Raw genomic sequence first — 17,565 nt, forward strand, 5'->3', positions numbered from 1 at the left:
AAGACTGAAATTATTGCATCAAGCAAAGAAAACTAAGGAGACAGATGAAAATACTAAACCTGGGAACTGTTCAATGCATGTGGTGGACTATTATCTTGGAAGAACAAATGTGATCTGGAAAATGAAGATTGGATTTTAGAACATCTCACAGCCTCATCTGTTGTAGCAGATGGCCGCCCCACCCTGAGCCTGATTCTTCTGGAGGTTTCTTCCTGTTAAAAGGGAGTTTTTCCTTCCCAACATCGCCAAGTGCTTGGGTGGGTTGTATAATTGTTCGGGTTTTCTCTTTGTTCTTGTTTGTTTGCCTTGAGGCACCTGTTGTTCTGATTTGATGCTACATGAATTGAATTAGCTTAACTGAACTGAATTGAACTGAACTGGAAAAAAAAGGTAATATGGTCCTAGGAACCCAAATTTACCCTGTTCCAGAATGTTGGTTGTATCAAGGTAAGAAGACAGATGCACCATGTTTAGTGACTACTGTATAAGCTTATACAGTAGTTCTACCAAGGAAGCATAGTCAACAGAGATGGCGGCGCAGATGAAGACGTTAGGAGCCGGATCAACAAAGCAAGGCTTGCATTCAACTCCCTGCGACCCATCTGGAACTCCAAAGCCTTATCCCAGCGCAGCAAGATTCGCATCTTCAACACCAATGTGAAAGCAGTCCTCCTGTATGGGTCCGAAATGTGGCGGGTGACCAACACCATTACCAGCAAGATACAGATTTTCATCACCAAGTGCTTGCGACACATCCTTAACATCAGATGGACTGAGAAGATCTTGGACACAGACCTGTGGAAGAGAACCAGCCAGAACCCGGTCGGTCAAGACATCAAGAAGAGAAAATAGGGCTGGGTAAGCCACACACTCCGAAAACTATCCGACAACATCACAAGGCAAGCACTGGACTGGAACCCACAAGAAAAAAGGAAAGTGGGGAGACCCAAACAGACATGGAGAAGATCTGTCGAGAGCGAAGTGAAGGCCGCCAAAATGACGTGGACCCAGCTGAAGAGAACAACCCAGAACAGAGTCTGTTGGCGTGGTGTTGTGGCCCTAAGCTCCACCAGGAGTCTACAGGAAAATTGATTGATTGATTGATTGATTGATTGATAGATAAACTGGGACACTTCAGGTCTAGCTTCCACAACATTCCCTAAAAATGAGGTCACCCATTGCTTCTTTCATGCCAACATAAATACACTGAATGACCAGGTTTTCTTATGAATTGATTTTGTTCTTCCCTGAAGACTTTGGGCTGAAATTGAGAATATTTTGGAGAAAACCTCATGCAGCAAAAGTTGTGACACTGTACAAGCTTAACTGTTCTACTTAGTTTCATAAGAAATTTTCAAAGATAGATAAATTAAAAATTCAGCCCACTCTTAGTAGTAACTTGTCCCACATCGTCCATATAGCACCATGAAGGGCTGAAACACCTGTAGCCAGTTTTCCCAGCACAAAAGCTTGAATTAATAACAAGCAAACACCATCTGTATAGGACAGGACTTGTTAAAAAATAAAAATAAATAAATAAAAAATAGGAAAATGACAAAGAGGAAGTTCATGTCACGATAGAGGTCAAACTAAGGCAAATTACAGCATCCAATGAGGGCTATGACATAAAATAATAACAGCCTGGCACAGAGGCCAGATAACAACCCACTCTCATGGAGGTGGCAGATGCAGCAATACATCTGTAGTAGCCACACAAACAGCATCACAAAATTCAGCAACACTCGTTACTTGTAATATATTGATCATTTCCATTTTTACAGTGCTACGTAAAGAGTGGTGAAGCTCATGAAAATAAGAGCAGATCACAAATTAAAAGGACATTTACTGGTGTCCCTTTTTTCCATTTTGACCAACTCAGAACTCAAACTTGACTTGCCTGAATGTAAAGCATGTTAAAAACACAAAGCAGTGTCCACGGTTGTGTCCTTTTAGGACTATTTATATCCTTTGTTAAGATTAATTTTATGACAAATATAACTTAGAAAAAGGTACTATTTCTGTATCCAAGCATGAAGACTCTTGTTTGGTTTCATTTTATATGTGACTTAAAGCTCTGCACATTTCCCAAAAGCCCGGGGAATCAAGCTCAGACTGCATTTTACCCTTAGCCCAAATCAAATACTCGGTTAACAACTGTGGCGAACAACGACACAACAAATTGTCACATATGACACACCAAAACAAGAGCATGCTTTGAATTTCTGAGCATTTCTGCTACTTCTGCAACTATTATGATACTATTGTGACAGTTGTAGAATGTACAGTGGGGCAAAAAAGTATTTAGTCAGCCACCGATTGTGCAAGTTGCCCCACTTAAAATGATGACAGAGGTCAGTAATTTGCACCAGAGGTACACTTCAACTGTGAGAGACAGAAAGTGAAAAAAAAATCCATGAATTCACATGGTAGGATTTGTAAAGAATTTATTCGTAAATCAGGGTGGAAAATAAGTATTTGGTCACCTCAAACAAGGAAAATCCCTGGCTCTCACAGACCTGTAACGTCTTCTGTAAGAAGCTTTTCTGTCCCCCACTCATTACCTGTATGAATGGCACCTGTTTGACCTCATCATCTGTATAAAAGACACCTGTCCACAGCCTCAACCAGTCAGACTCCAAACTCCGCCATGGCCAAGACCAAAGAGCTTTCGAAGGACACCAGGAAAAGAATTGTAGACCTGCACCAGACTGGGAAGAGTGAATCTACAATAGGCAAGCAGCTTGGTGTGAAAAAATCAACTGTGGGAGCAATCATCAGAAAATGGAAGACATACAAGACCACTGATAATCTCCCTCGATCTGGGGCTCCACGCAAGATCTCATCCCGTGGGGTCAAAATGATCATGAGAACGGTGAGCAAAGATCCCAGAACCACACGGGGGGACCTGGTGAATGACCTGCAGAGAGCTGGGACCAAAGTAACAAAGGTCACCATCAGTAACACTACAACGGCAGGGAATCAAATCCCGCAGTGCCAGACGTGTTCCGCTGCTGAAGCCAGTGCATGTCCAGGCCCGTCTGAAGTTTGCCAGAGAGCACATGGATGATACAGCAGAGGATTGGGAGAATGTCATGTGGTCAGATGAAACCAAAGTAGAACTTTTTGGTATAAACTCAACTCGTCGTGTTTGGAGGAAGAAGAATACTGAGTTGCATCCCAAGAACACCATACCTACTGTGAAGCATGGGGTGGAAACATCATGCTATGGGGCTGTTTTTCTGCCAAGGGGACAGGACGACTGATCCGTGTTAAGGACAGAATGAATGGGGCCAAGTATCGTGAGATTTTGAGCCAAAACCTCCTTCCATCAGTGAGAACTTTGAAGATGAAACGAGGCTGGGTCTTCCAACATGACAATGATCCAAAACACACTGCCCGGGCAACAAAGGAGTGGCTCCGTAAGAAGCATTTGAAAGTCCTGGAGTGGCCTAGCCAGTCTCCAGACCTCAACCCCATAGAAAATCTGTGGCGGGAGTTGAAAGTCCGTGTTGCTCGGCGACAGCCCCAAAACATCACTGCTCTTGAGAAGATCTGCATGGAGGAATGGGCCAAAATACCAGCTACTGTGTGTGCAAACCTGGTAAAGACCTATAGTAAAACGTTTGACCTCTGTTATTGCCAACAAAGGTTATGTTACAAAGTATTGAGTTGTATTTTTGTTATTGACCAAATACTTATTTTCCACCCTGATTTACGAATAAATTCTTTACAAATCCTACCATGTGAATTCATGGATTTTTTTTTTTTTTTTTTTTTTCACATTCTGTCTCTCACAGTTGAAGTGTACCTCTGGTGCAAATTACTGACCTCTGTCATCATTTTAAGTGGGGGAACTTGCACAATCGGTGGCTGACTAAATACTTTTTTGCCCCACTGTAAGTACCTCTGCTATGATTGTCCGCTACTAAGCTGTCCAAAGTTTTGATGGTGTTCAGCGGTAGTCTGTGTTCATCAACAGAAGGGTCAGTGAGAAAGGTTGTGGAAGTTTGCAGTGTAGATACACCATTAACCAGAACTAAGACATAATGGAAGTGACTGAAATGATTAACTAGCAATGAGCGCTACCAATTTTGTAAAGCAGAAGAAAAGTGAGTAAAAAACTGACAGCTGTTTATAAAGTGTTGCCTTGTCCTGATTGTGAGCTAAATAAATGTGATCTCAGTGAAAACAGCCAAAAAAGTTTTTAGCTACGTCTTCAGCTTTTGCAAATTTTACTAAGCCCCGCCTTCTCAGCCAGTGTTGCTAGGCAAGTTAACCATTTTACTGCAAGTTATTTTGAATTTGATAATGTCTGCTAAAACTTTGGCCAAAAATATGCGAAAAAGTTCACTTTACAGCATTTTTTTTTAAATAGCTGATTTTTAATTTGAGACAAAATTAAAAACAAACAAAGAAATGAGACAACTTGTACCTTTTTTGTTGTTTGCTAAACAAGTTTCTATGGAAGATTGTTTCTACCAATGGAAAAGAAAATGTCGTCTGTAAGTCGTTTAGGTATCTTAAAATTTGAATTACTCAGAAATATGTCAAAATTTGGAGACAACTGAAATTTAATGAGTTATGCCTGGCATTTGTTTTTCAGTAGCTGAAGCAATCTTCCACAGATCTCCAGAGTGTATTTAATTACATTTTTACAATTTTACAAATCTGTCTTCTGCTAATGGAAGAGGTTACCTTTCGGGCCTTCTGAAAAAATATTTTTATTTTATATTATTTTTAGCTGCTTACAGTAATGTTATAGAACAATGCAAATATGATGTATTTTGCAAAAGTAATTACATTATATCGAAACCGGGGTAATGTAGTTGCGCTGTATAGTGAAATGTAACTTTTTATAATAAGTTACATTACACAGCTAAATGTCCAAAACTGTGACCTTCATTCGATTTGATTATCCTATATAAAATAAGAAGCAAACAGGCCTCCCCTGGTACATCTTGTGGGTTGTGCCACTGTCTTTTGAGACAATGAAAATGGGGGATTGTGTGGAAAAGGAGTCTGTAGTTCCTAAACAACTAATGTTGCACTTTTGTAAAAGCCTTTAAATTAAAGTCTGCGCTTTGATTACATATTTTCTTGAAATGAAATCCCCTGTGGTGGTGAACAGAAGCAAAAATACAAAAACAGTTTGTTGTTGCTCAAAAACTTATGGACCGTCTCATCTGAGTGTGAAGCTGGAAAAACAACCCAACACTTTGGGTTACAGTACATTACCCAGCTCCCCAGAAAACAACCCAAACTGACCCAAATCAAGCAGCCTTGATGGCTGGGTTACAAAATTAACACAACAAATCATGGTGTGCGTTTATGTTGTTTTGACTTCTTGGTACAGCACCTTGAATCTATACCAGTCTGTTAATGTATGCTTTAGAAAGTAAATAGCCTTTTCCTTTAAATGTTATTCATTTATTTATTTATATCTATATTACAAGAAGAGAAAAAGTATTTGTGGGTGAAAATATGGAACTGTGTACAACTGTTCACTCAAACAGTAACATTTACTTGAAATGATAACAAATAAATAATGAAATCCAAACTTTAACTGAATAAAAATCTGATGCATGGAAAAATAGTCAGAATGATAAAACTACTTTAAAAACATGATTTATGTTGCATCTGTTCTTCCTTCCTTAGACTGAAGAAACGACTGCCTGACTACAGGACCTGGAAAATCATTAACAGAGCAAGTCCTTAACTCTGGCTCCCTCTGGTAGCTGAAAAAGTGGACTACGCCCACACAGCTGACTAAGGAAAAGATAACACTACTTCTCCGAGGTGCACATTTTAAAATAATTGTATGAAACTTTAACTATAACAGACTGAAAGCTTCATTACATCTATTTAAAAAAAATATCTCTAACACATTCAGAGTTCTGAAACCTGTTTATTAATCCACTGATGCATCTGCTTGTGGTTTCAAAAAGCAACTTCAATACAACACAGCCAGCATTTTTACCTCAGGATAGAAATCTCGTAAAAACACCCACCCACACACGTTCACTCTTAAGAAAATGCATAAAAACAGACGCACAATCCTTCATCGTCTTCAGTTCAGGAGCCTGACGATCACACGGCAGCACGAACACACACAGGCCTTCAATAGCAGCTTTTTGAACAGCAAACAGGAAATCAGTACCACACGTTGTATCTACTGACTAAAGGGGCATTTCAGCTAATACATCAGTTTGTGGAAGGGCTTTAAAAAATTAGGACAGTGGGAAATAAAAGAAAAACTTTAACATTGGATTAACAATCATTTGTTTAGAGCACTTTATTAGGAACACTTGGGCAGCCCGCTTGCTCGTTCATACATGTGAACCAGCTGGACACAACGTATGAAAACTTCACAATAACACCACTGACATAACAGCAAACTGGCTGATCAGTCAAATGATACGTGGTGTCTTTTTAGTAAGTTAATCCTGAGATACGAGCTCACATAGGTGGAAAGATTATTTACAGAAAGAATTAAAAAGTCATTTCATAATATGTTTGTTATTTACACAATAGCATTTAACATTTTCACGCAGCTCTACAATAACTGAAAGTGTAGCGGATCGGTCAAAGTTACAAAGATGTCGGTGTTCCTAATAAAATGCTCATTGAGGGTCAAAGATCTACAGCTGTAAAGGGCACAAAAATATTTAAAAATATGAGTGAAAAAGAGTCTCAGTTCGGAGCTGCGATTGAAGTTTCTGCCCACGTGAGACACAGAGAGAAAGACTGACCGAGAGACGGAAAACCAAACACATGGATGCCCTGCGACTCACACAGGTTTATACTCTGTATATAGTTTGTGTACAGCACTGTAAAGTTCGATATAACAATATATATCGGATGACGATATAAAAACGTCTATCGTTTCATTTTACGCTATTGTTTGTTTCGTGGTGTTGCAAAATAAACTGCTTGCGGCAAGATTTATTCATCGTTTTGATGGTCACTGTAGTGGCTGTATTAATTTCTTAAAGTTCTCTCTTTTTCTTATATTTTATATAACCACACTACGGACAGACAAGCGCCTGTTTTTATGAGTTGTCGTTAGCAACAATGACGGTAACAGCATCGCGTGTCCGCTTGTTTATGTACCACATAAACCTTTCACAATAAAGCTCAAGATCCTGTTGAGACTTTTCAAAATAAACTAAATCACGTGAAAGAGCAGATTATTTACGTATGAGAAGTAAAAAAGAGCCGCAAGGTGCTAAAAAATAAACTTTAGACTCAAACGTTAGAACAGGCTTTTCCCCGCAGCACGCCGTGTAATAAATACAAAGAAAACGGCGGCCGTTACAACTTATGTCTAAAAATGTATAGTTTCATGCATCGGTTAAAACACTCGACTCCAGCTACATGACGCACTGCTGGAAACACTTAACGCAAGTCGAGATGCCCGAGATTCACAGAATTTAGAGAAAATGTTACATTTTTGTGATTTATATCGTTATCGGGACGATAGAATTCTTATATCGGGATATGAGATTTTGGTCATATCGCACAGCCCTACTGTAAAATCATTCATACAGAGTGCACCTAGAGACTTTCTTTTGATGTATTAGTACAGGATAATTCATGATTTGTCAATAAATACTGAGAAATGGTTCTCACGTATCCCTAAAGTGTTTATGTTTTTGGTCTAAGAATGATGTCGAGCCCAGAAATCATAATTCAAGTCTTTTTCACGTTTGTGGCCTCAAAAGTACAAACATTATGAAAACCAATAGAAAAACTGGTCCCAAGCTATGATAACCACATCATCCTTTAAGTTCCAATGGAGACTCTACTAAAAACCGTTAAATGACTGAAGTGGGGGTAAAAAGGAGCGAAATATTGTACGTAACTGATTATACATCTGATTTCTCCCTCATGAAACCTGAAAAATGACTTCAAAACATGTAACAGCGCGGGATTTCAATGACTTGAACCTCAGTTTTAACACTTGAAGATGTTTCCAGAAGCTGCTTTGACTCAGCAGGTTTCACTCTGGAGGACTGATCCACATACAGGACTCACAGCTCCGTCTTCTGCCCAGACAGAGGCACCTGCGGCTGGATCTCCTCGTCGGACGACACCCCTCCGTCCGTCTTCTCCACCGGAGATTTGCTCTTTTTCTTCTTCTTCACCTTCTTCTCCTTCTTCTTCTTGCTCGCCTTCTCTCCCTCCGAGCTGCCGTCTCCTCCTCCCTCGCCTCCTTCCTCACCTTTGCCCTTGCCCTTCTTCCCTCCCTTTTTCTTTTTCTTCTTCTTCTTGTCCTCTGCAATCGCTGCCTGGTCTCCCTTCTTCCAGTTCTCGTTCAGGCAGGCTGGAGAGAAAAATGGAAGGAGAGGCGTGGCGGGAAAATAAGATCGGGAAAACAGAAAGCAAGGCAAAGAGAAATATATAAATCTGAAAGTCCCGACAATTATTTTATTGCACATATTTTGATTTCAAAATTATTATTATTTTTGTAATTACAATATTTGTTTCGTCATTGAGGATTCTATTGTTTTTATTAAGCTCTTTACTACACTGATGGTGTAAAGGTCTCAAAAACTCAGGTGAATACAGGGACATGTGAGAAGGGAAAGAAAGGGGTGCAAAATTGAAACGATCAGGAATCATGATTTACAAAAACAACAACATGGATGTAACGTCAGAGTTGTGTGTACGAGCGTTACCTCTGTCCTGTCCTTTGAGCACGTGTTTCTCGCACAGATACGTGGTCAGGTCCTCCTCCTGGCTTCCTTTATACCAGTCCTCAATCACGTCCTCATACTGCTCTATCATCACATCACACTGACCGCACACACACACACAAATTTCATTTAAAAGATGAAAATTTGACCATGTTTGGAGTTTAATTTTGGTTCCTTTGGGAATGTTTAAATAAATATATAAACACACCTGTTTTTTAAGGTCGGCCACTTCAGCTGACGTCTCGTTCCACAGCTCGTAGGGAATGTCCATCACCACATTCACTCCTTTATTCACCAACCCATGCAGGGTGGAGAAGGTCTCCGACATGCCCTATGCCAAATGACACATTTAAAACTACAAATATGGACGACTGCATAGAAACCAAACTACGTTAAAAAGAAGCTAAACAATCATCGTCATACACTGATGACGATATGTGCTGTTTTGCTGCTGCAACAGACTGAGCATTAAAATCAAACCACCGACCTGATGATTAGCAGATGACCTGCTCTACCCGTGAGCCACAGCTACTCCAAAAATGAGGAAAAAAGCCCTCTGATTGGACCGCTAAAGATTTTCCCAGTGAGTTTAAGGACTCAGTCACTTATTTGGGGTCTTACTGAATGAAACTTTAATCCAGTTTTATCACTATATGATTTTATTGTTCTCAAGTGTCAGCAAAGAGGGTAATCTGTGGTAAGCTCATTGGCTAACGGACTGTGATCACAACTAGAGTGTGAAGCTTCACAGTCAGCACGTACAGTTTCAAACAGCGAGATGAAGACGTCTATGGCCGGAGTTCAACTTCCATTGAATTCAGTTTTTGTGAACATTTCCTTTTATTTTCAGCAGTTTTCTTGGACAGTAAAGTCAATCTACAAAGTTTCAGGGTTTTAATGAGAACAGCTCAATATGCAGTCATTACATGTGAAGAAGCAACGGTGACAGCATGACTACATTCAGCTAAAACACATTTTATGAAACAATGCTGAAACAAACACGCAGCTTCACGTGTTGTAAACTATGAGCTGAAAAACAAGATGCTTGAAAACCAAATCGTAAAAATACTGATTCTTGCAGAAAGTGTCACGCGTCACATCCAGGGTCTTTAAAAATAACCGTTACACTGCAGTTAAACATTTAAACTGACAGAAAAGGAACCGCGCACACTGACCTTGGCAAAACGGTTGCTGCCACTTCTCTCTTTGTGCAGATTGTACTCCAGCAGCCTTTGACACACATTTTCTACAACCTCGATGAATCTCAGGTCTCTGAGGAGAAACACACACATTAAACATCCCAGCAGGCGACAGAGTTAAAGCTTTTTTCTCTCTGTACCTTCTGTTTGGATTTGCCCTTTTTTTGTTTTGTCTGTGAACCAAAAACCTGATCACACGTCACAACTTCATTTTATGGACCGTGTCAAAGTAACATTACAGAGCTTTTTCCATTTAAGTTTTCTGCTCCTCGATGCTCTTTGTTTTCATGTCAGCGCATCTCCACACTAAAGGCATTTCTCAGCTGGTATCCTGGATGCTATGAAAGTACCCCTATACTTAAAGGAGGTCTATGGTTTTATCCTGAGGTGATAACTAAATGATCCACAGTAAAGTGGCCTTTATAGCAACCCCTCAGCTCAGGGTCTGAGCTGAGGGGTTGAGCAGAAACGTTATATTTCTTGTCCAGACATGAGACGTATGCTGCCTTTCAACTTACCCTAAATCAAAAAAACAAAAAGGGAAACATCGTGAGTTAAGCGTGTCTGACGCATGTCACGCTCTGCAGACTGAACATAAACATGCGAGTTCACGACCACATTTAGAATATTGTAACACTTTTTTTTTTATAGCAGGTCCTAAAACTGTGATGCTTTCAGATTAAAACTCCCATCGAGCTTTGCTCTCGCACACCACCCAGAGCACTTCAGCAGCTTCCCTGTTCTATAATAAGTTTCTGCACAGGAACTGAACCTGACCAAGTTCCTGTCCCTTGTTGCCGTCTGTCTCTGAGGGCGAGAGAAAGATCCAGAATCAGCCAGGCGTACTTCTCCCTCCACACAGAGCAGCTTTCACTTCTACTTTGAAACCGGACTCTTATTTTTTTACGCTCCATTTCCCGGTACCAGGCGCGCACACACTCAAACTTACGACTTGACATATTTGATCGGCGACGCCCCCTTGCTGTCTATGAAGCGGTATTTCGTATCGATGACTTCTTTTGTCTTCCCCGTCTCTTCGAACGCCGACTTCATCTCGATGCTGACAAACTTACAGACTGGAAAGGGAAACAGAGACAATGAGAAGAAGTCCTTTAAACCTCAACAATCTCTCAACAAAGCAGTTAAACTCGTCCTATCGGGTCACTGATGTCATCAAGATTCTCCATTTCATTTAAAGTGTGCTTTTCCCCACAGATGGACTCCACCTGCACTGTCATGGACTGCAGGTGGAGGCGGTAGTCGTTCCTTTGCATTTCAGAGTAGGTTCTGGTTGGAGTTGTGCTCCACAGCAAACGGGGGACTACCGTATCCACCTGCAGTCCAGCATGGTGGAGTTGGGAGTCCACCCCTTGGACAAGAGGCAAAGCTGACCTGGCAGAGGACAGGTGGTACAGCAGCTATGAGAGGGGATGGGTTAGTAGCAGGATTTTCAAAATAACATACCTACAATGAGCACCTTTAACTTAAAAGCAAGGCTACAGGGTAGTGTTTGTATTGATGCTAAGAAATGGCCAATGGAGTAATTTCAAGAGCAAAAACCTAAAAGCAAAGCTTACAAATGTGAAATGTTAGCTAAGCCCAACAGCACTCCTGTTTTAATGTTTCACATAATCCTGTTTCAGTGCGACTTCCTCCACAAACACAAACAGCCTGCTGTCAGTGTGAACCCACACAGAGTGGAAATTATACTTAGCACATATACTACGTGTATTATGACTTCTCTATTTGCTGTAGGACTCTTAGAGGTCCTCGGAGCCCGTTTTGAGCACCACAAGCCGCCTTACCTTCACATTTGTTGGGCAGATGAACCCAGTCATCGTCCCCATCCTTCGCTGCTCCGACCGAGGAAATTAGGAGAAAAAACGACAAATATACCGCTAAAATCATCCCGTCTGCTCTCTCCGAGTCTTTATCTTGTCATAAAGCTTATTTGACTTTCAAACAACTCCGTAAAGCACCGTTATTTCCCCTGTTTTCACGCCTTCCTCTGTACCATCACTCCTGCTGCTTCACTTGCGACCGATCACTTCCGTTAAGGGCGTTACACAACCGGATCTCCGGACCAATCAGAGAAGAATCAGTGGCAGGAGCTGGACCAATGAGAGGCAGAGGGTCGAGGAGCTGCTGGAAGATAAGAGGTATCACTCCGCGCTACTCCTGCGCAAAACTGCACATTTTGGTATCATCCAATAACAAGTAAATACGGGACCAATACTGTCGATACATTAAGAAACAGATTAGATTAGATTTATATTTCAAATAGGACAAAATGCAGATTTTACAGAGATTTTACTGAGAACCTTCACAGACACAGCAACATTATTGTATCTCTACAGTTTAAACATTTAATAAGCTTTCTGCCTTCACAGAGTGGATAGTCAAACAAATTGAATCATCATAAATACATTATTATAATACATTTTTTATATTTATTACTTAATATTTTTTTCATTTTAATTATTTTATTATTATAACACAAGGAACAAACAATAAGGGAAGGATTCCAGATCAGCACCATGATGCAAACTTGTAGCCATAATGCATACAGTATTCTGGAGAAGATATAAAATGTCTGTGTGTGTGTGTGTGTGTGTGTGTGTGTGTGTGTGTGTTATGTATATTGATATTTTTTTAAATCATTACTCATGATATAACATTGTCCAGACATGCCCTGTAAGGACATAAGGAGGAAATGGTGACAAAAGGAGCTGCTAAAGGCAGTGGATCCCTCACCAGCTGAATTAAAAAGAGCACAGGTAACAATAACACATGTACCAGTTGTTGCATTGCCGAGGCATTCAAGTATAAAAACAATAATAAACACACCTGCAATGTGTTGGTTCTATAACATTTTTCTATTATTACTTTATTATGGATTGGGTGTAAGAGTTTTAAAGAGTGGATAATTAAATAATAGATCAATGCAATAGTAAATTGTGCCTTGTTCTCAGATGGACAGCAAGTGGAGAGTGATAGATGAGATGAGGAGATGGAAGGAGGGAGAGGCAAAGAGTGATTCCTATTCACAGCCTAGTTTATTTCTCACAGTTTTGTTGCCTTATGGTTCCAAGTGTTGTCACCTTTTCATCTTTGCATTTTATTATTATCTCATAACACCTGTTTAATCAGCTCCCATCTCTCCTATGGACTTTTTACAGTCTACAGTCTCAGATCAACACAGCCCTGCCTTTAAGAACTGTCAGCAGCAGGAGCAGCAGCAACACCTCAACAGTAACATTGTACCCATCAGGTAAAACATAGGCTAAGTTAGCTTTGCATGGTCCCCACCTGATGACAGTGATAAAGTATGATGCATTTCCATATTAGATTCTTAAAGAATGTGGGTTGTAGTTCTTCAGCCTGGTTCTATGTGCCCCTTTTTTAACTTTGAACACCACCCACGTAAATAAGAAGGCTCTCCAGAGAGTCATAAAGATCACAGAGATGATTATAAAGACTAATCTTCTATCACTGGACTCAATATCTACATAATACTGCAAGAAAAGCACACAACACATCATCAGAGGTTGTGCATATATACACACACATATATATATATATATTGTATGTTTATCTGACTGTACTCTGCACAAGATGTACACTTACCTGGTGTACATCTTAGGTAAAGAACCAAAAATATCTTTAGTCCAAAAACAAATTTTTTCCAAAAAAAGTGGCCTATACTTTGTTATTACTTTGTTTGTTGTCCTGTAACTCATAACTCAATCATAACCTTTAAAATGCTTAAAAATTATTTTAAAACAAGTGATATGAGGGAGGTTTGATCCACAGTTGGCCTTCTGTCACTCACTGACATCTGTATACCTATACTTTTACTCTTTTGGCTTAATTAATTGATTAATTAATGACTCTTTGTGAAACATAATGTCACATTAATAATCTGTGACTGTATCAGGATTTCTTTTTCACGCCTACACTCTGTGGTTGTGGTGAACTAGAGTGAGCAGTCCTGGCAACGAGTGGCACTTCTGATCTACAGACAGTCTTTGGACTCAGTGCTCTGAGGTGCAGTTTTTAGTTTCATCCAACAGAGGGAGACCTGCACCAACCGAAAGTTCTGCCAGGCTTCACCTGTTATGCAACGCTGAACAGATGATGGACATCTATCCCTCTCTCCATTCTTTCTTCCTTGTGAGACTAACAGAGCTACTCATTGCCTCACATCTGTATTGATACTGAGCTGCCTGTGTTATGACCTTTGACCTCTGATCTCCATTTCCATGTAAATAATGGATTGCATGCAGTTATGGGAACTATCAGATGTGCTCTTGGCTTATCATCCACCTGTGCCTGTGGATGTGATGCTCGTGGTGCACATGTGCAGACATTTGATTGGCTCGCGGTCACTGGACATTTAGCGATTTAGCCAATAGCTTCATGCCAGCCACACGCAACTTAATGTGTGTACATGTGTGTAAGACCAGATGCTCGTAGGGAGCTAGAGAATAATTAAATTGAGTTGTTAAAAAAGAGCATTTTTCTTCTGCGTATCCATTTCAGTGTTGAGGTCGGGCTGGAAACAGTTATAATATCCATCCATCACTTCAATTGTAGTTTTTGTTCATTTGGCCGAATTGGCCAACACAGCAAGCACGAAGAGGTATTTAGGAACATGCTTGTTGAGTCTGGGAAGTCTGCATGACTGTGAATGTGTCCCAGAAGTATTTTGTTTGTATTAAAGTACTCTGTTTCAAATGTTTTGCACAATTTGCCCTGACAAATGTGTGTCCACATGAAGTAAAAGTAACAACAAGAAAACTAGAACTGAACATTAAAGGATAAAATTGAACTGAAATCAGCAAATGTGGTGTAAACACTAACCGGAACGATTTTCTGAAAACAAAAAAAACTGAAATTAAAATCACAAAAATCTCAAAATTGCAAAAATTTGTTTGGTAAACAGGGTTCAGATTCCTGTTTGTGATGGGCAGCCAATCAGAAGAGAGCTAAAAAGAGGAAAACAGCTTGTTTCGGACAGAGACTGAAGAGAGAGGCTGAACAAAGGCCCAGTGAAAGACAAATAGGAGCTATTTTGAATGGTTAATTATGCAAAGCCATAGTCCTTGGATAAAAATCCAAAGCTGTTAATGAACAGAATAGCTCTACTTCAAACTCTAATAGCTGCTAATTAAAAACAGTTTTGTTAGGAGCAAAAGCTTGATGCAGATCCTGTTCTGCTCTGTTGTGTTGAAGAGAAAGCTGAGCCTCAAGGAAAAGCTGTTAGCTTACCTCAACTACGCAACGGCTACAGGCTGTGGGTACTGAAGAAAAGAACAAAATTCTCTCTGAAGTTTGTCTAGGGTCTTCTATAGAGATTGGGTGAGGAGTTTGGTCATTTCAGAGGGGCTGAGGGCAGAAGCACTGCATCTCCACAGTGAAAGGAGCAAGATAAGGCGGTTCAGGCATCTGATTAAGATGCTTCCCAGACTTACTGGGGTAGTGGTTTCAAGTAACTGGGCACATACTCCGGGGTTGAAGCCAGGACATGCTGAAGAGGTTATGTCTCTCAGGTGAAGAGGGAACACTGCTGTCTCTGTCACCTTAGAAGAGCTAGAAAAGGTTGAGGGAGAGAGGGACCAGATGGACATTGTCTAATTTACCAAATATTTTTATAATCCTGTTACACTTTTAACATCCCTTAACTCCAATAAAAGTGTGGGCCACAAATTCAAGGAAAAACGTGTCTCATTTGTCTGAATTCACTTATAGGGCCAATAACTTTGCACTTCCTTTTGTAGAATCTTTAATTAATTTTTTTGGCAAAATCTCAAATTGGCCTGCTCAGACATGATGCTCTGTTGCTTTATGTTCATTTTGTTTTTGTTTTTTTTGTCTTTTGGACCTTTGGTTGCATAAAACAAGATATTTAAAGAGTTTATCTGGAACTGTGAGAACCTGAAATTAGGGCTGAGCGATATGGCCTTAAATCTATATTGCGGTATAATTTGAAGCATGTGGAGTAACAATATATATCGTGGTATATTATTTTCTTATGTATACCGTATTTTCCGCACTATAAGGTGCACTTAAAATCCTGTAATAAAAAAAAAAAAAAAATAGACAGTGTGCCTTATGTATGAATTCTGGTTGTGCTTACTGAACTCGAAACGTTTTTATGTGGTACACGGCACTCAAAAACCTGTTAAAAAAATGTTTTAGTACAACTTTGGTAAGCTACGAAGCCGCACCACTTGATGGATTGTCAGAGCATTACAGCTCCCGTAATCAGGAGCCTTGGAGTAATCTGGGTCAAAAACTTCATCCATTTCAGGTCCCAAAGTCAAACAAACCCTGCAGCATCACTGAGAGTTAAAAACTGTCTAAATTCTTTCATCTTTAATAAAATGTTCAGCGTTGCTGCTTTACCAGGTGTAACAATTAAGTTTAACATCCAGGCATCCATGATAACAGAATTTATTAAATTCAACGGAGTTAGAAGTTTTCAGGAAGTTAGCTCGCTAGCTTCCACCTAAACATTTCATACCATGTTCTGACTGAGAGATTTCTGAAAAAATTAAAACGTAGAGCTCTGTTATCACTTCCAACATAAATGAAGACAGAAAACTAAACAGCAGTGACGTTTGTAGAGTTATTGAAGTTAGCTGGTATATAATGATGTGCTACATGTTAGCTAGCGACTCAGCTATGTTAGCATAATACAGTGAAGCTGAAGGATGAACGCAAACTTTTTTCCACTCGATAAAAATTAACAGGGGGGCTCCTAATGGTTAGGGACAAATGCCATTGCATGGCAGGATGCTGTAAACGGACCAAACTTCAGTCAGGAGAACAACTGAGATAATCCTTAATATACTGCAACAACATGGGAATAGAGCAGCTGCGAGAGAATTCAGCACTAATGAATAGGGAAGTGGAGGAAGCGCTGTTTTTGGCTTTCCTCATATTCCAAAAGTGCTTCGACTCTTTGCTATTACTGTTGCCCGGCATAATTTGCAGATATATTGCTTACAGCCACTGCCAAGCTTTCGACCAAAACAGGCGCAGCTTGATGACACCATCAACATGCGCTATCGCGGTAGAGCGGTATAGTCAAAATCTCTACCGTTGGCAAAATTCATATCATTTCTACCGTATACCATTTATACTGTCCACCCCTATTTGGATTTGAAATTTTCAAGATATCCACCAAACAAAGAACAAACAACAGGCCAAAAATAAAACCAATTACTTTCAGTAGACAGCAGAAAAATTACTGCAGCCATACAAAAGGAACACTTGAGCATTTCGCTGGTGTGAAGTGTTGACAGGAAGAAGTTAGACGCAGATGTTATGGCGCTCTACCGTTTAAGCTGCTGGATGAGGAGAGATGATTGGATGGATGGATACTGGATTTGCACTGCACGCCAAATGATAATTGTAAATGTTTCTTAAAAAATAATTTATGTTTTTTTGTTTCTGTAACCCCCAGAGGACCTCGGTAAGTTCCCTGAGGAACTCCTGTACTTCAAGTTCATAAACTTTCTAAACTCCCCAGATCCCTTGCAGGACTTTAACAGAATTTATCTGTAGAGGTGTATCTATGTGTGTGCATATGTTGTCTGTCTGTGTGCCTGAATGTTTCTGACTGCATATCTGAAAGTGTGTGTAAAAAAAAAAGAGAGAGAGAG

At 40.0% G+C, this 17,565-nt stretch overlaps 2 protein-coding genes across 2 annotated transcripts in view; one reads left to right on the forward strand and one right to left on the reverse strand.

The window, feature by feature from the left end:
* The window catches only part of LOC146522634 (uncharacterized), a 518,363-nt gene that overhangs the window by 328,648 nt on the left and 172,150 nt on the right, over window positions 1–17,565 (forward strand). The gene's annotated exons all lie outside the window — the stretch shown is intronic.
* On the reverse strand, window positions 5,893–11,967 carry cnpy3 (canopy FGF signaling regulator 3). Its single transcript, XM_085153568.1, has 6 exons — window positions 11,701–11,967; window positions 10,845–10,971; window positions 9,872–9,968; window positions 8,905–9,027; window positions 8,679–8,796; window positions 5,893–8,323 (listed from the first exon to the last, which is right to left on the reverse strand). Exons 1-6 carry the CDS (start codon window positions 11,801–11,803, stop codon window positions 8,031–8,033), a joined length of 861 nt encoding a protein of 286 aa, XP_085009694.1. The 5' UTR covers window positions 11,804–11,967; the 3' UTR covers window positions 5,893–8,030.

This window comes from Neolamprologus multifasciatus, chromosome 3 (assembly GCF_963576455.1).
Source record: "Neolamprologus multifasciatus chromosome 3, fNeoMul1.2, whole genome shotgun sequence".
NCBI classification, from domain to species: domain Eukaryota; kingdom Metazoa; phylum Chordata; class Actinopteri; order Cichliformes; family Cichlidae; genus Neolamprologus; species Neolamprologus multifasciatus.

Coding starts and splice junctions, on each gene's coding strand:
- cnpy3 (XM_085153568.1), bottom strand. CDS start 11,803: ATGATTTTAGCGGTATATTTGTCGTTTTTTCTCCTAATTTCCTCGGTC. Junction 9,028..9,871: donor GCAGCAACCGTTTTGCCAAG/GTCAGTGTGCGC, acceptor CATTTGGCATAG/GGCATGTCGGAGACCTTCTC. Junction 8,797..8,904: donor TGGCCGACCTTAAAAAACAG/GTGTGTTTATAT, acceptor GTGTGCGGTCAG/TGTGATGTGATGATAGAGCA.